We start from the raw sequence: 18,771 nt of genomic DNA, 5'->3' as shown, positions 1-18,771 counted from the left end.
TCTATCGATCCCTTGTTATATCAGCGATGTTGTTGGCATTTCTGATGTTTAACATTTACAGACCAGATTTATCCTATGCACCGTTAATTACTGTTTGCCAATACATGGCTGCTCCTCAGACCTTCATTGGTTACTTGTTAAAAGGATACTCGAGATATCTTGAGCACTCTAGATCATGGATTGAAGTTCTCTCTGGTCCTTGCAATTACATGCTTTTAGTGATCAGATTAGGCGAGGGGAGATGTGAATACGAGAAGATCTACTACAGGTTGTGGTTTTCTTGGGTCTAATCAATTTCATGGCAATCCAAGAAACAAACCTCTGTGGCTAGGAGTTCAACAGAGTGAGTATAGATCCTTGGCACATACCTCAGGTGATATAGCTTGGATAAGACAGGTATTGCAAGATTTAAAGTTAAATGCCTTACGACAACTGTTTTGCCTTTGCAATGACTTATCAGCTATTGCACTTAGTTCTAATCCTATTTATCATTCACGAATCAAGCATTTGGATATTGATTTTCATTTTGTCAGCGAGAGAGTTCAAAGAAGAGACTTGATTGTTCAATACATACCAACTGAAGAACAAGTGGCTGATGTATTTACCAAAGGTCTTCATAGTCCTATTTTTCTCAAACATTGTATTAATCTTAGATTGGGGAACCATTTAGGTTTGAGGAATGATATTTGTACATGTCTAGTCGACATATTATATGTATAGATCACGTGTATATCGTGTAGTCGAGTTAGGAATTGTTAAGCAATTGTATAAAGCTGGTATGTACAGTAATTGTTCATTAAGAAAATACAACCAGTAAAATTCTCTTAGAAATTCATGTGTTCTCTCTCTAGCTTTCTTCCTCCTTATCTTTCTCTGCACATTTCACTTTCGTTATCAATATTTTTACTCTACACACAAATATATTGGCATTTTTTCCCGTCGGAATAAACAAGAGCTAGTATATTTTTACTCTACACACAATTCTATAATCACAGGCAAACAGAAAATCAGCCACTCAAGCGGAAGGCGGCTGGATTCCGCAGCGCGCCTCTTCAAGCGAATCGTGGCCCTCATGCACACAGAGCGGTGAACACGGATCTTCCATAGCTGCCCCAACCCGGTAACCAGGTTTAGTTGAAATGGTGGAAATGGAAGCCTTCTCTCGTGAGCGAAACATTATAGCGGAAGAGATCAGAGATAGTGCAGGCAAAAAGGGAAGAGAAAGGAGGTTTAGTGGAGGCATTTTCGACAATTTAATGTCTTGAGGATAAAACAAAGCGGGAGGCTACGATAAAAGAAGGGGCATTTTCGTCATTATACTATGCTTAAGAACAGTGTCTAGTTGTATTGCGCTTTAGTATATTAGTCCACTGAACTGAAACTAAACTTGCAGATAGTTTTGGTGAAAAAGAACACTTAATTTTCCTTGCTCATGGCGGATCGGTCTGCCTTCTCTATTCAATAATTCATTGCTGCAGTGTCACTGCATATCCAGGTTTTCGGCAAAAGCAGGGCATGTGCTAATTGCATCCATTTTGTTGACAACCACATTCATAAGCGTCGTTCCGTTTTGTTGTATGTCATTGCCGTATGTGTCATCAGCATTATCTCTTTCAAATAATGAGCAAATCAAAAACCAAGTTCAGATACAGGGTAGTGTTAAAGGCTTGAAAGGAATAAGACCTTCTTCCCTTATTTTTATCCATATAAAATGCTGAATTCAACCTCACATGATCAGATTGATACATATAATATCCTTTATCAAAAGATTTCTTGCATATAGATAAGGGTATTGAGATTAATTAACAAACTTAGCCTATCTTACACTTTTCAATCTTCTTCTTCTTCTTCTTCTTCTTAAATTGAGATATGAGTCTCTAATTGCATTCATTTTGTTGACAACGATATCCATAGACATCCGGTCTCTTGGTGATGTTGCAGAGCATGAGACCCCTATTTGCATCGATGAATCCAAGCAGTCCTCCAATCTTTTCACTTTGACTGGGCCAGGATCTTTATATCCTGCTACTTGTCTTTCTTCTATGAGATTTCCATATTTGTCATCTTCATCATTCTCACCATCCGTTTCAAGGAGCAATGAAGGCTCAACTACGTCCATGACACGGTCAGGACAAGCCATGGCTGTGAATTGGTGAATGCTTAGATCATCTTTGAACATGTCATCAGTTGGTCTTTTTCCTGTGAACATTTCTAGCAACAGTATCCCATAGCTATAAACATCTCCAAGTACGGAAACTTGGCCTCCCATGCCATACTCTGTCATTCAACACATAAATTAGGATGTCACAGTAAATTGACCTTCAGAGTTTATATCTTATATAAAATTTTGCTAATAGTTCTTCTCCAATATAAAAAAAATATAGAGATGTATATAATTTTAAAAAATATATATATAAATAGAGATTTAATTTTCTTTAGTAATTAGTTAATAGGAATAGAAAAAATGAGGAAGTATAAAAACTCATACCTGGAGGAATGTAGCCTATGGAACCCTTTAGCCCAACTAAGACATGGTTTGAGTTTTGGTGGGATTATTTGATGCTTCCAAAAGGAACCTTGCTAGACCAAAGTCACCAACATGTATAGGCTACCATATCTTCATCAAGAAGAACGTTGCTTGGCTTTAAATCACAATGAACAATGCATGTTTCACAATCGTGGTGTAGATAATCTAATGCAAAAGCAACATCTATGGCAACATTTAGTCTTGGATCAGGCTCAATCTCTTACCTTGAGATTGTTCATCATCTCTTGGATGCAGCCACGGGTCTAGACTTCCATTTTCCGTGAACTCGGAAACTAGACTTTTAAACTCATTACCTTGGTTGTCAATGCTTGAGCATGCAGTTATGATTTTGAGAAGATTACGATGCCTTATACTTCTTAAAGCTTTGCATTCATCAGTGAAACTCTTGGAAGCTCCTTCTTGTTAAAGGTTTAATACCTTAATAGCAACTACTTCATGCCATTACTAGAGAGTACTCCTCTGTATCTGAGGCAAAACTTCTGAACCAATGAGATTGTCTAGAGAGAACCCGTTGGTTGATTAAGTGAGTTCTAAGTAAGAGACACCTGATTTCCAATCCTCATAAGAACGTGAAGTACCTCTTGACCTTTTCACCATTTTACATGCAGCAATGAAGCATGATAGAGATATGAATGCAAGTGCACAAGTTATAAGGATTACTACTTTTGGGGAAAGTAGTCCTTGAGATGAATTAGGCTTTTTGCTGGAGCATGCAGGTAGAAGTAATTCTAGGATGCCTCCACAGGCTTATTATTTCCATGAGAACCGAGACACCACTTGCATTTGAAAATATTCCTTCTTCAGGCAATGCACTCTCAAAATCATTATAAGAAAGATTGAGCTGCTTAAGAGCTCTAAACTTACCTAGAAATTCAGGAATTTTCCCAGATAAGTGATTGCGTGAAACATCGATTTCTTCCAAGCCTCTTAATTTTGCGGAGTTTGAGAATTCTTCCTTCAAAAGCATTACCTTCAAATGTAGGCTCACCAAACTAGTGTCTTGCAGTGATTCTGAGGATTTCTGATAAGTTGTTTGCTGATACATCTAGCTTTCAAGAGATTTACCAACTCACCCACCCTTCTGATGGTAGTGAACCCAGTCAAAAAATTGTTTGACATGGACAAACAAATTGAAAGGGATGAAAGCCCTACAACCTCTTTAGGTATGGTTCCCCTTAGTCGGTTACTAGAAAGGTTAAACATCAATAAGCTTCGGCAGTTTCTCAGGCTTGGAGGTATGCTTCCCTCAAACCTATTACCCTCCATGAAGGGGTTGTTACTGAAGTCAAGTTACCTAGGGAGGATGGGATTGGCCTCGAAAACTTGTTAAGATTCAAATACAATCCCTGTAACTTCTGGAGCTTGCCAATTGCATCAGGGAGACTGCCACCAAAATAGTTTTGTTCCATTCCTAGATTGATCAAGTTTACAAGATTTGCAATGCCGATAGGGATGCTTCCATGTATCAAATTACCCCCCATTGTAAATGTAACACCCCGACCCCAAAGTTATCCCATGTTTAATTAATTTAAGTGGAATTGAGAAATTACCCGTGGGATAGGAGTATTTTAGTCATTTTCTTACGGAAGGAATTGGGAATTCGGTTGTACCGTTGCGTGAAACCGCGGTGAGATGAGTCCGTGACACGTAGTGAGCTCGAATCGGAGTTGTAACGAGAGAGATATGATCAAAAGAAGCTCAGTGGCATAATCGTAAATATTTGGAAAATGGATTTTTGGTTAAAAAGACAGAATTGCCCCCGTCACTCTCTCTCTCTCTCTCTCTCTCTCTCTCTCCCTCTCCGCGCGTCCCTCTCTCCCTCCTGCAGGTTCGCAGCGAGCACCATGGCGCGCCGTTCGTTCGTCCAAACCCACCAAAGTCGGCAGGCCCAGTACCAAAATAGTGACGCCATCCTCTTCCTACCCAGTAGGGTCTGCTCATATATTGGCCAGCAGGATTTGTGGGAAAATCGAAAAACAGCCGGTTTCGCGAAACCGGCGCGGCTTCGTTCTCCGTTGTCCGACCACGATTCCGGCAAGTGAGGCATGGTTTCTCACCTATTTTCGAGCTCTAGCTGATGGTTGGGTAGGATTTCATAAATTTTGAGGCTAAGTATGGCTCGATCTACGAATTGAAATTGGCGGTTTGCGATCGCGATTCCGGCCACCTCGTCAGTTTTTGGGGTATGTCCAGAACAAAAGTGACTCCCAAATTAGAGTGTATTACCTAGGGTAGAGTCTTGGCTCTCGATTTGGAAGTTTTCAGCGATTGGTTTGGACACTACGCGCTGCCCGCTATAAGCGGCGCGTGTGTGGTGGCGTGGGCCTATGGTGAGTATTTTATCCCACTATGATCCTCTCGATGTCGCAGCGTGGGGTGTGCTTTCGGATCTCATTTGGATACCGTTAGAGTTCGGCGGGTATCGCATATCGCGTATTTTCCAGGTTCGCTATGTTTGGACCGTTGGATGGTCCTGAAGTTATAATATGTTGATCTAGGTATTACCAGGATCGTATAGAATTCGACGGATCGTAAAATGGAGTCCCGGATACTCCGGAAATGCCAGCCTACGGTTGGGGTTTTGTATTGTCCGTCGATCGTGCGATCGTGAGAGCGTGAGCGATCCGACCGTCCGATCTGGACCAAACTTACAGGACGTGTGTCCTAGACCTTGTAGAACCTATAGGAACTGTCAGATCGGAATTTGGAGGTTGTGGGCCCCGCGGTCCGTTGACCTGGTGTGGCCGTGAGACTTCCGAGATAGTCTTACCTTTCTTTGAGGGTTAGAATGACCTTAATGATAGGTCTTGAGCGTTGTTGAGTTAAATGGTTGTTATGCGAATTTAGAATATTATTATATGTTTTAAATGGTGGAATTATCAGGTGCTATACCAGGGTTGAGGTTTGTATAAGAGTAGAAATTTTATTTTATATATTTAATTGTGTGGATATATAAAGGTAAATAAAGCGTCGATGTTGGCACTACTGTGCTATCACGCTTACCCCCCTAAATGGTTGTGTGAGTGGTGAGAATGTTGAGCCCGTGTGGTCGCAGCGTCTTTGGATTAGGCGTGTTAGCGGACCCTCACGTGGCAGTGCGTCCGGCGTATGAGGAGATATGGTTGTGTGAGGCTGGTGAGAATGGCCGGCCCGGTGTGGTCGCACACGTCTTTGGATTAGCGGCGTGTTGGCCAGGACCATCACGTGGCGGTGCGTCCGGCGTATGAGGAGATGGTTAGTGAGGCTGGTGAGAATGTAGCTTGGGCGGTGTGAGTCACCCGTCTTTGGATTAGCAGCGTGTTAGCGGACCATGTGGCGGGTCGTCCGGCGTATGAGGAGATATGATTGTGTGAGTGGTGAGAATGTAGCGGGCCCGGTGTGAATCGCCAGCGTCTTTGGATTAGCGGCGTGTTGACAGACCTGCGTGGCGGAGTGCGTCCCGCGTATGAGGAGATGTGATTGTGTGGCTGGTGAGAATGTGGCGGGGCCGGTGTGAGTAACCAGCGTATTTGGATTAGCGGCGTGTTGGCCAGGCCATCTGAGGGCGGGTCGTCCGTCGTATGAGGGGTGATATTGGGATTGTGTTTGGTGAGTTGTGATGGATAAATCCTAGAATATGTATTTGTGTGGCGGTAATGGTTTATTTGATATTAGGGCGGGATGGATCTGAAGAGCTACGTGTGGCTTGATCCCAGTAAGTGCGTGACGGCTGAAGTTACTAGTGCAGCCCGCAGTTAGACCCCATAGGTGGTCTTATTGAGATTAGTTTGGACCTGCGTTGTTGGTCGAAACTTGGTTGAATTGAGACTCGTCCTGTGGAGTGAGCAAGTGAAGGTGTGCATAAATAGATTTTGAAGTGGTTATATGCATGTTTGATGCATTAAGTTATTTTAAAATTATTGTGGGCAATTCTGCTAGAATTATTTGAAGGCCGGAGGCCCTTTATGTAAATTGCATGAGATTATATTGTGCATGCTGCCGGTTGGGTTATAAAATGTGTTTTATGCAGGTGGAAATTTTGAAATGTTCAATTCTGAAGTTCTGCGAAATTTGAGGAAGGCTCGTGCCCTAATCCTCTACAGTAAACAAGGACATAGATTTAAGGTAGACCCGGCATGGAGGTGATGCCGGGGTCTCCGCAGGGTTCGTCTCGGGTTCTGGGAAATTCGGGACGGGTCCTGTCAGTAAAAATTCTAAGTTTTGTTGAGAGGTTGGATATGGACTCTGGCAATTCTCCTCCAAAACGATTGCGGCTAAAACTCAACACCTCAAGATTAGTACAATTAGCAAAGAAGCCAGAGGAACTCGGGTCACAGTTTTCCACTTCGATCTATTGTCATCAAAGTTCAGTCTAGATAAGCTTTGCAAGCTTCCGAAATGTTCAGCTTGGAGTTTCCCAGTGAGACCATTTTCAGCAAAATCAAGCTGTCGAAGTGTAGAAGCATTTGACAAGGATACAGGAATATTACCTATGAATTTGTTGACACCACCAGCAAATGTCTCCAGATTAGGAAGAGTGATCCCCACATCTTTTGGCAGCTCTCCGTGCAGCTGGTTCTCAGTAACAATGATATAGTGTATGGAGGATATATTATAGATTGAAGAAGGAACCATACCAGAAAGTTTATTCCCAAGAATTACAAATCTTCCCAAGCTTGTGCAGCCCGAGCTCATTCGGTATGCTTCCTTGAAAATTGTTTTGAAAAATATTAATAGCATACAGAGAAGAGAAGTTCCCTATCCAATCTGGGATTGTTCCAGTGAGATTGTTACCACTAACGCATAGATGAGTTAAATTCAACAATGATTTGAGTTGATCCGGAATGGACCCAATAAGCTTATTGGAACCAACATTAAGCACTCTCAGGTGTATGCAGGTGAGATATGTTAGTGGAATTTTCCCACAAAGGAATTGGCTGAGGTTGAGATATCGCAGGCGGAGCAGACGTCCCATTTCTTGAGGAATTTCACCATGAAAGAAGTTGTGTATCAAGTTGATTCCGGTGAGATAAGTCAGATTTCCTATAGAAGGTGGTATGGAGCCTACCAATTTTTGAGCTTCCAGGTTCAAAGTCACGACTCTTTTGTTTGAATGGTTGCATGTTGATGTAGAACAAATTGCGGATTTTATCGTGGTTGAGCTAGAAAAAAGACGTAGCAGGAATTTGCAGATTTGTCGTCCGAGCTTCAATTAGGACGCAAAATACTATTTCGGAAAGGGAACAACGCCACGAGTCAAACTCATAGATTTGCTGTGATGTATGATGGATTTTGGCATCCTGAGGTCGTTTGGCCTTCTAAAACTGCATTCAAAGTTTCGTAGTTAATTTTCGGAATACATTCTGTTTTTCAGTTTTAATGTAATAACTTCCCTAGCAGCTCAAGGGTTGAGAGATGTGTATTTAGACAGATTTGGTGAACGTTTTTATCATCTCAGATTTTAATAAAATTATCCTAAGAGAATTCCTTTTAATTCCTGGTGGAATCCAGATTTCTTGTTACTCAAGGTTTTCGTTTGAAACCTTTGTTGCTTAATAACGTCACATGTAGCATGTAACCAAATTGATGGAACCATTCCATGTGCTCATGATATGCAGAGGATCTTCAGTTATTCTTTTCTTCAAGTCTAGCGGAGCCAGGTGATCAGATTCATCTCCAAAGGTGCTCAAGCTCATGCATAAGAGAAAGAAGCCGTACCCGTGAAGGAATTTAAAAAAGATCTGCCACATCTTTCTGTAAATAATGCAGTCTTACATGAGAACTCTGTTTCTATGTTAATGCAGATTTTGTTCTAGTTTCATTATGGAGATGATATTTTTAGTTGGGAAGCAGATCTTTTTTCTATATCAGATTTTTAGTTGGGAAAGCAGGTCTATATTAATAATTTCATTAGAATAGATTTTTATAGTTGAGATGGTGACACATGTTCTAAAGTTAAGACTTGTTACAGTATGAGTCATCTAAAGACTTCTGGATAGTTGAGATGGTGACATGTTCTAAAATTACATGCATATAGAGTTAAAATGATTGTATTATATTATTATTTATAGCTCCAGGGGAGACAACCATTTTGCTCATAGTTTGCATCAAAAGTTCATAGGAGGCAACCATTCTGCTAACAGTTTTATAATTTATGTACATAGAAAAGGCATGTCTAAAGCATGGTATGGTAAATACAAAAGGACCAAATAATATCATATAAAATCTTCATGCGGCTCAACAACAATATAAAGCCCTACACCGACACTCCCATTTATTTGAGTGTGCATAAGATTATTGATAATTGAAGAAAAAATTGGGGGAAATATTTTAGGATCATACACATATGTGAAGAATATGAAACTCCCCATCGACAGTTTAGGATCATACACATATGTGAAGAATATGAAATTCCACATCGACAGTTTGATTTATTTGGGAGTGCATAAAATTATTGATAATTGAAGGAAAAATTAGGAGAAACATTTTTAGGATCATACACATACGTGAAGAATATAAAAACTATAAAAATTTCCATGCTCCCACTTTTTTTTCTTTTGTCTTTTGGTTTTTGTAATAAATGGTCTACCCACTATAAACCTAAAATTTATAGTATATTATCTGTGTGGTGTCCATGGTTTTCGCTGGTGCAGAGGGTGACATGTTAAAGCTGGCACTGATAGTGAAGAAAAGAAGTTTAAGCTTATATTAAGGACCCTTTCTGGTTTGTTCAATTTTTCCACATCTGATTAGGAGTTCGGTTCGGTTATTTGGTCGTATTAAACAATAATTATGGACTTCTGTTTAATTATTAGTGATCATGTCTTGTACGCAAAACCGATGTACTTTTAGACTTTTGGGTTATTGACTTTGATGATCTTGTTGAATATATGGCCCCATAGACTCGCTTGTGTGATAAATCTAGGGGTGGCATTTTAAACCGAAAAATCGAAAAACTGCAAAAATCAACCGATAATTTATCGCAATGAAATCGCAATCGTGGTAAACCGAACCGCATTTGCGTTATTAAGAATCGAACTGCATTTGCGGTTGCGGTTGCGGTATTTGATTTTTAAAACTTGGGGTTACCGCAAACCTCAAAGTATAGCCGCATGGATGATGATGTTGAATTCTACAAGGAAATGAAACATATGACAACTTGTAAGTAATTAGTTTATTTATGCTAATGTTATTTATGCTTCTTCTTATAATAAAATGTACTAAACTATGTTGTTTTATTTGTAGATAACATTGGTGCTCAAACAACACAACAAGTGTAACACCCCGACCCCAAATTTATCCCATGTGTAATTAATTTAAGTGGAATTGAGAAATTACCCGTGGGATAAGGGTATTTTGGTCATTTTCTTGCACCCGGAAGGAATTTGGGAATTCGGTTGTACCGTTGCGTAGAGCACGGTGAGATGAGTTGTAGACACGTAGTAGGCTCGAATCGGAGTTATGTGAGAGAATATGGTGAGGAAGAAGCTCGGTGGCATGTCGTAAATATTTGGAAGTGGATTTTGGTTAAAGGCGGAAATGCCCCGTCTCTCTCTCTCTCTCTCTCGCCCGCGTCTCCTCTCTCTCTCTCTCGGTTTCGCGACGGTGGAACGCGCCCGCGTTTAATAACCCGGCGCTCTCGTCCGCCACCAAAGTCGCGGGGCGGTACCAAAATAAGCGGACGCCGTCCTCTTCCTACCCAGTAGGGTCTCGCCGTTGACCCGCCGCAGGGGTTCGCGGAAAATTGAAGAAACGCCGGTTTGCTTCGAAACCAAACGCCGGCGCTTCGTTCTCATCGTCCGACCGCCATTTTTGGCAATGAAGGTATGGAAATTCATCCCTTCGCATGCTCTAGCTGATGGTTGGGTAGGATTTCATAAATTTTGAGGCTAGGTAGCTCGATCTACGAGTTGAAATTCGGCGGTTTTGCGATCGCGATTCCGGCCACTTCGGTCGATTTTGGGGTCGTCCAGAACAAAAGTGACTCAAATTAGGTGTATTACCTAGGGTAGGAGTCTTGGCTCCTGATTTGGAGGTTTAGAAGCGTCGATGCGATATAACGCTTTGACACCCACCCAGCTTGCGCCGCCCGTGCGTGTGCGCGGCGCGTGAGCTTCGTAGGCGAAATTCTGTCCCATTGTGATCCTCGATGTCTGCGGCGCGTGGGTGTGCTCGGATCTCATTTTGGATACCGTTAGGGTTCCGACGGATATCGCATATTGCGTATTTTCCGGGTTCGCTAGGTTTGGACCGTTGGATGGTCCTGAAATTATTATATGTTGATCTAGGTATTACCAGGATCGTGTAGGATTCGACGGATCGTAAAATGGAGTCCCGGATACTCCGAAAATGCCAACCCTAGGGTTAGGGTTTTAGCGACCGTCCGATCGTGCGATCGTGAGCGATCCGACCGTCCGATCTGGACCAAACTTGCAGGACGTGTGTCCTGGACTTTGTAGAACCTATAGGAACTGTCGGATCATGATTTGGAGGTCGTGGACCCCGCGGGCCCGTTTGACCAAGTTTGGGTAGTTTGACCCTGGGTTGACCGCTAGACTTTCCTTGTAGTCTACCATCCCAGGAGGGCTAGAATGACCTTAGTGACAGGTCTCGAGCGTTGTTGAGCGAAACGGAGACTGTGAGCTTAAGATTTAAATTAGTGAAATTAAATGGGGGAGTTTACGGTATGCTTTATTTGTGGAGGTTTATATAAGTTTAGAATTTATATGTTATATAATTAATTGTATGGATGTTTAAAAGTAAATAAAGCGATCGAATGTTAGCTTACAGTGCTATACGCACTACCCCACGTACCCCCCCCATATTGTGATCATGTTGAGGCTGGTGAGAATGTAGCGAGGCCCGGTGGTAGTCGCGCGCAGCGTCTTTGGATTAGCGCGTGTTGGCGGACCATCGTGGCAGTGCGTCGCGTATGGGGAGATATGAGTCATGTTGAGGCTGGTGAGAATGTGGCGAGGCCCGGTGGTGAGTCGCAGCGTCTTTGGATTAGCGGCGTGTTGGGACCCATCGTGGCGGGTGCGTCGGCGTATGAGGGAGATATGGTTGTGTGAGTGGTGAGAATGTAGCGAGCCCGGTGGTAGTCGCGCGCGTCTTTGGATTAGCCGGCGTGTTGGCCAGTTATCACGTGGCAGTGCGTCGGCGTATGAGGAGATATGGTCATGTTGAGTGGTGAGAATGTAGCGAGGCCCGGTGGTAGTCGCCGGCGTCTTTGGATTAGCGGCGTGTTGGCGAGGCCCCATCTGACAGTGGTGCGTCCGGCGTATGAGAGATATGGTTGTGTGAGGTGGTGAGAATGGCGAGGCCCGGTGGTGAGTCGCCGCGGCGTCTTTGGATTAGCGGCGTGTTGCAGGCCCATCGAGGCGGGTCGTCCCGTCGTATGAGGGTGATCTTGTGATTGTGTTTGATGGGTTGCGATGGATAAATATTTGAATGTATGTAATTGTGTGGTGGTATTGGTTTTTGTGTTATTAGTAGGAGCCAGGATAGATATGAAAGAGCTACGTGTGGCGATCCCTTAGTAGGGTACGTAGGCAGCCTGAAGTTACTAGGTGCAGCCACATATTAGACCCCACTTAGGTGGTCTTATTGGGATTGGTTTGGACCTCGTTGTTGGTCCCAAAACTTGGTTGAATTGAGGCTTGTCCTGGGGACTAAGTGAGTGAAGGTGCGCGTGAGTAGATTTTGAAATTGCTATATGCATGTTTAATGCATTAAGTTATTTTAAGAACCTTGTGGGCAGTTTTGCTAGAATCAGTTGAAGGCCGGAGGCCATTTATGTAAATTGCATGAGATTGTATTGTGCATGCTGCCGGTTGGGTTATAAAATGCGTTTTATGCAGGTGGAAATTTTGGGGAAATGTTCAATTTATAGGGGAGACTGCGAAATTTGTGAAAGTCTCGTGCCCTTAATCCTCTATGGCAAATGAGGCGTAGATTTAAGGAGTGAACCCGGCTTGGGTGGGATGCCGGGTCTCATGAGGTTAGCCGGGTTCTGAAATTCGGGACGGGTCCTGTCAACAAGGTTCTTCAAATCCACTCACCACCTACACTTGAGTTTGTAACATTGGTGCATTGCATTTTCCTTTTAGTTTGTAACTTTAATAAACTTTGAATTGGATTTTTCTTTTTTGTTGTAACTTTAATTCATTTTACTTTGCATTTTCCTTTTGGTTTGTAATTTTAAAGGATTTCGAATTGGAATGCTTGAGAAGTTTAACTTTAATTGGAATGCTTGGAATTGTAACTTTAATTTTCTTAGGTTGTGAATGCTTGAGAAGTTGAGGAGATTGTGAATTTATATATGCTTGAGAAATTGAGGTTGTGTATTTATTTATTTAGGTTGTGAATTTATATTTTTGTGAATGCTTGAGAACTTGAGGTTTTAAACCGATAATTCACGGTAACCGACCGCATTTCGGTTTGCGGTTTCAAAAATCACCAAATCGCATAAAAATAGTCGGTCGGTTTGCGGTTTGAGTAAAAATTCGCGGTTACCGAGGCACCGCAACCACCCCTAGATAAATCTATCTAGCTAGCTTCTAGAATGGTTAGAGCATCCACAATAGGGGATGTATATGAGTGTATGTTAAATATACACCCTGAGTCACCGGAATCGTCTTCAATGGGGAGGTGTAAAAGGATGTAAATTTACATCACCACCTTTGAGGTATAAAATAAAATGTATATTTACATCCAAATTTATATCCCTTGCAGGAAGGACCCATCCGAGAAAAGAGAAGAAAAGTCAGCATAAACGTCTGGGACTACAGCTACTGTAATTAATCTGAAAAAAATTGGCATAATTATTGGAATGAAAAATTGAAAAATGATGTAATATGAATTTACAGATTTAGCATTCGAGCTCCGATTGGGGTCCATGATACCTTCCCAAAAAGGGAACGACGTCACGAATCATACTCACTACACATAGGGTGGATTTTTGGCTTTTGAGGTCGTTTAGACTTCCAAACAGCATTTATATTGGATTTTAATTTTTAGGTTTTTTATTTATTTCTATTCTTTAACCTATTAGGTACTTTACAATCCAACGATTTTTTTTTGAATGAAATCATATCTTCTCCGAATTTAAATATTTTTAGGTCCATTTGTTTGAAAAAATAAAATTAACCTAATACAAAAAAAATTAATTTTATAAAGTAAACACAAAATACAAATTTAATACAAAAACGAATTAAGACAAACAAAACAATTATACATCTTAGATTTACATCTTTTCCCATTGGAGCAAAAAATGAATTTACACCCCCCGGAAGTGTAAAGGGGATGTAAAAGTGGCTTTACACTCCCGAATCTACACCCCCCACTGTGGATGCTCTTATGAGGGGTTATGAGGGATAAGTCATCTAATTGTGATTTTACTTGGATGGCCATATATAAACTTTGACCAAAAGGAAAAATATATGAATAGACTTGACTTATATTTTGAGAGAATTTTACATTCAAAGATGAAAGATTTTCTTGAGTAGTTAAAAGATTTTGGGTCTCTTCAACTACTATTAAGAAATTGATGCTCACTTCTAATAATAAGAATTCATAGGCTACAGCTATCGGGGTCTAACCTAGTATAAAATGACATTAATTTGTAGACTGGTGGTCTCATATCAAACCTCATGGAGTCATGTCACCTTAATAATGTGTTTGTTAGAAACCCTCCTTCCCTTTGTAGTTTAGACTATCACTTGTATTAAAAATAAATAAAAAATTCATAGGCTACATCACTTCTTCATGTCACAAAGCAACCTTGGAATATTTCCGAACCAGGCGGGTTTCCTCTTTTCTTTTTCTTTTCTTTTGTGTGTGTTGTTTTTGGGCCTTCTACTCATAAGAAATTGTTCAAGACAACTAGATCACTAATTAAAAATAAAACAATATCTTAACACGATTGAGTTCAAGCCTTGTCTTAATATATTTGAATAGAAGAAATAAAACCTTCTTCCCTTAATTTTTCCATATAAAATGCTGAATTCAACCTCACATGATCTCACACAGATTAATACATATAATATCCTTTATCAAAAGATTTCTTGCATGTAGATGAGGGTATTGGGATTAGTTAACGAACTTAGCCTATCTTGTACTTTTCGATCTTCTTCTTCTTCTTCTTAAATTGAGATATGAGTCTCTAATTGCATTCATTTTGTTGACAACGACATCCATAGACATCCGGTCTCTTGGTGATGTTGCAGAGCATGAGAGCCCTATTTGCATCAATGAATCCAAGCATTCCTCCAATCTTTTTGCTTTGACTGGGCCAGGATCTTTATATCCTGCTACTTGTCTTTCTTCTATGCGATTTCCATATTTGTTGTCATCTTCATCATTCTCGTCATCTGTTTCAGAGAGCAATGAAGGCTCAACTATGTCCATGACATGGTCAGGGAAAGCCATGGCTGTGAATTGGTGAATGCTTAGACCATCTTTGAACATGTCATCCGTTGGTCTTTTTCCTGTGAACATTTCTAGCAACAGTATCCCATAGATATAAACATCCCCAAGTATGGAAACTTGGCCTCCCATTCCATACTCTGTCAATTATTTTTATACATTAGGATGTATACATTCAATTTCTTAATAATACAGTTAATAGGAATAGAAAAAAAAAATGAGGATTATAAAACTTCATATACCTGGAGGAATGTAGCCTACGGAACCCTTTAGCCCAACTGACATGGTTTGAGATTTCGTGGGATTATTTGATGCTTCCAAAAGGAACCTTGCTAGACCAAAGTCACCAACATGGGCTACCATATCTTCATCAAGAAGAACGTTGCTTGGCTTTAAGTCACAATGAACAATGCATGTTTCACAATTGTGGTGTAGATAATCTAATGCAGAAGCAACATCTATGGCAACATTTAGTCTTTGGATCAGGCTCAATCTCTTACTTTGAGATTGTTCATCATCTCTTGGATGCAGCCACTGGTCTAGACTTCCATTTTCCATGAACTCGGAAACTAGACTTTTGAACTCATTACCTTGGTTGTCAATGCTTGAGCATGCAGTTATGATCTTGAGAAGATTACGATGCCTTATACTTCTTAAAGCTTTGCATTCATCAATGAAACTCTTGGAAGCTCCTTCTTGGTTAAGGTTTAATACCTTAACAGCAACTACCATGCCATTACTAGAGAGTACTCCTCTGTACACAGAACCGAAACTTCCTGAACCAATGAGATTGTCAAGAGAGAACCCGTTGGTTGATTGAGCGAGTTCTAAGTATGAGACGGCTAATTTCCAATCCCCATAAGAATGTGAAGTTAAAAGTGGACCTCTTGACCTTTTCACCATTCTACAAGCAGCAATAAAGCATGATAGGGCAATGAATGCAAGTGCACAAGTTACAGGAATTACTACTTTTGGGGAAAGTAATCTTTGAGATAAATGAGGCTTTTTGTTAGAGCATACAGGTAGAAGTAATTCTGGGATGCCACCACACAGTCTATTATTTCCATGAACTGAGACACCACTTGCATTTAAAAATATTCCTTCTTTAGGCAATGCACTCTCAAAATCATTATAAGAAAGATTGAGCTGCTTAGAGCTCTAAACTTACCTAGAAATTCAGGATTTTCCCAGATAAGTGATTCCGTGAAATATCTATTTCTTCCGCCTCTTAATTTTGTCAGAGTTTCAGGAATGTTTCCTTCAAATCATTACCTTCCAAATGTAGGCTCACCAAACTAGTGCAGCTGCCAAGGGTTATGGGGATTTCACCTGATAACTTGTTTCCTGATACATCTAGCTCCGAGAGATTTACCAACTCACCCACTTCCGATGGTAGTGAACCAGTCAAAGAATTGTTTGACATGGACAAAGAAATTGAAAGGGATGAAAGCCCAACAACCTCTTTCGGTATGTTGCCACTTAGTCGGTTACTAGAAAGGTTAAACATCAATAAGCTTTGGCAGTTTCCCAGGCTTGGAGGTATGCTTCCCTCAAACCTATTACCCTCCATGAAGAGCCTTGTTACTGAAGTCAAGTTACCTAGAGAGGATGGGATTGGCCCCGAAAAGTTGTTAAGATTCAAATACAGTCCTTGTAACTTCTGGAGCTTGCCAATTACATCAGGGAGACTGCCACCAAAATAGTTTTGTTCCATTCCTAGATTGATCAAGTTTACAAGATTTGCAATGCCGATAGGGATGCTTCCATGTATCAAATTACCCCCCATTGTAAAAATTCTAAGTTTTGTTGAGAGGTTGGATATGGACTCTGGCAATTCTCCTCCAAAACGATTGCGGCTAAAACTCAACACCTCAAGATTAGTACAATTAGCAAGGAAACTGAGAGAACTCAGATCACCAGTTTTTCCACTTCCCAGTCTATTGTCATCAAAGTTCAGTCTAGATAAGCTTTGCAAGCTTCAAAATTCAGCTTGGAGTTTCCCAGTGAGACCATTTTCAGCAAAATCAAGCTGTCGAAGTCTAGAAGCATTTGACAAGGATACAGGAATATTACCTGTGAATTTGTTGACACCACCAGCAAATATCTCCAGATTAGGAAGAGTGATCCCCACATCTTTTGGCAGCTCTCCATGCAGCTGGTTGTCAGTAACAGTGATATAGTATATGGAGGATATATTATAGATTGAAGAAGGAACCATACCAGAAAGTTTATTCGCTGGAATTACAAATCTTCCCAAGCTTGTTAGCGCCCGAGCTCATTTGGTATGCTTTCTTGAAAATTGTTTTGAAAAATAATAATAGCATACAGAGAAGAAAAGTTCCCTATCCAATCTGGGATTGTTCCAGTGAGATTGTTTTCATCAACCCATAGATGAGTTAAATTCAACAATGATTTGAGTTGATCCGGAATGGACCCAATAAGTTTATTGACACCAACATCAAGCACTCTCAGCTGTGTACAGTGAGATATGTTACTTGGAATTTTCCCACCAAAGGAATTGAAACTCAGGTTGAGATATCGCAGGCGGAGCAGACGTCCCATTTCTTGAGGAATTTCACCATGAAAGAAGTTGTCTATTAAGTTAATTCCGTGAGATAAGTCAGATTTCCTATAGAAGGTGGTATGGAGCCAACCAACTTTTGAGCTTCAGGTTCAAAGTCACGACTCTTTTGTTGGAATGGTTGCATGTAACGCCAGCCCAGCTGAAATTGATGGAACCATTCCATGTGCTCATGAGATGCAGGATCTTCAGTTATTCTTTGCTTCAAATCTAGTAGAGCCAAGTGATCAGATTCATATCCAAACGTGCTCAAGCTCATGCGTAAGAGAAAGCCCATTACGTGAAGGAATTTAAAAAGATCTGCCTCATCTTTCTGTAAATACAGGTTTGTATGTATTTTTTATTGTGATTTTGTTGAATGCAGTCTTACATAAAACTCTGTTTCTATTGTTCTGGTTTCATTATGGAGATGAGATAGTTCGTTGGGAAGCAGGTGTATATTTTTAATTTCATTAATGGAGAATAGATTTTTAGTTGAGATTGTGGAAGCAAAATATCTCACCCTAGGTCAAATAATTAGGCCAATCAATTTGGGAATTATTTGACCCAATTAAGATTACCTAACCTAATTGGAATTACCTAATCTAATTGGGAGTTACTTGAATTAATTGGGAGTTACATAATTCAAATTGGATGTATTTGATCATACTTGTAATTAGGGATTTGGTTAAATCCTAATATAATACACCAACCTCACCAACTTCACCAACCTGCTTGAGGCCCTATAAATACCAGCTCGCACAAAGGATTGGTCGTCTGAATTCTTTAAAATTCTAGCCACCATATTCTCTCTCTCTCACACACACGGCTCAGACCACACACTACGACCATTTTTGGTTTTCCTTGAAAACCCAACCTAACAGGCATCGGGCCTTTGTAACACTCCGGTGTGATCCTTTTCTCGATAAATTTTGCATGGAGAAAAGCGGAAGATATGAAGGAATCTTAGCGAATATTCTAGTGGGAAGAAAATCGCTCCCCAAATTGGTGCTTTCATTGAGCATGAGTTATACTCAGCGGCGTGCTCAAGTCGTTCCTCCTATTTTCCAATCAGCAGAAGCCTTCCAAACAACCATGGTTGGAAGCAAGAAGATGAGAGGCAAAACCGTCGTAATGGCTAAATCCGCGATGGCCCAAAGCCACTCCAACCACTATCCCGATATTGACATGGTGGCACCACCACCTCTCACCACTGCCACCCACGGACTCGCGATTGAGACCATTGCGCATGGCCACC

General features: G+C 40.9%; 1 protein-coding gene and 1 pseudogene across 2 annotated transcripts; both read right to left on the bottom strand.

Moving 5' to 3' along the window:
* Positions 1–1,659: 1,659 nt before the first annotated feature.
* Positions 1,660–8,277, bottom strand: LOC103342299 (LRR receptor-like serine/threonine-protein kinase EFR; annotated as a pseudogene). The gene is made up of 4 exons (XR_016125082.1): positions 8,102–8,277; positions 6,739–7,650; positions 2,489–4,036; positions 1,660–2,277 (listed from the first exon to the last, which is right to left on the bottom strand). The product of XR_016125082.1 is annotated as an LRR receptor-like serine/threonine-protein kinase EFR (transcript).
* A 6,173-nt stretch (positions 8,278–14,450) lies between these two features.
* Positions 14,451–16,099, bottom strand: LOC148921101 (putative LRR receptor-like serine/threonine-protein kinase At3g47570). The gene is made up of 2 exons (XM_089055368.1): positions 15,196–16,099; positions 14,451–15,093 (listed from the first exon to the last, which is right to left on the bottom strand). Exons 1-2 carry the CDS (start codon positions 15,854–15,856, stop codon positions 14,636–14,638), a joined length of 1,119 nt encoding a protein of 372 aa, XP_088911494.1. The 5' UTR covers positions 15,857–16,099; the 3' UTR covers positions 14,451–14,635.
* Positions 16,100–18,771: the final 2,672 nt, after the last annotated feature.

Source organism: Prunus mume, linkage group LG1 (assembly GCF_029339155.1).
Source record: "Prunus mume cultivar Tortuosa linkage group LG1, ASM2933915v1, whole genome shotgun sequence".
NCBI lineage: Eukaryota > Viridiplantae > Streptophyta > Magnoliopsida > Rosales > Rosaceae > Prunus > Prunus mume.
This window is presented reverse-complemented; position numbering and strand designations above follow the sequence as displayed.

Excerpts from the sequence above, each read along its gene's own strand:
- LOC148921101 (XM_089055368.1), bottom strand. The coding sequence starts at position 15,856 with ATGGTGAAAAGGTCAAGAGGTCCACTTTTAACTTCACATTCTTATGGG. Across the intron at positions 15,094-15,195 it reads CGTAGGCTACATTCCTCCAG|AGTATGGAATGGGAGGCCAA; the intron begins GTATATGAAGTT and ends AATAATTGACAG.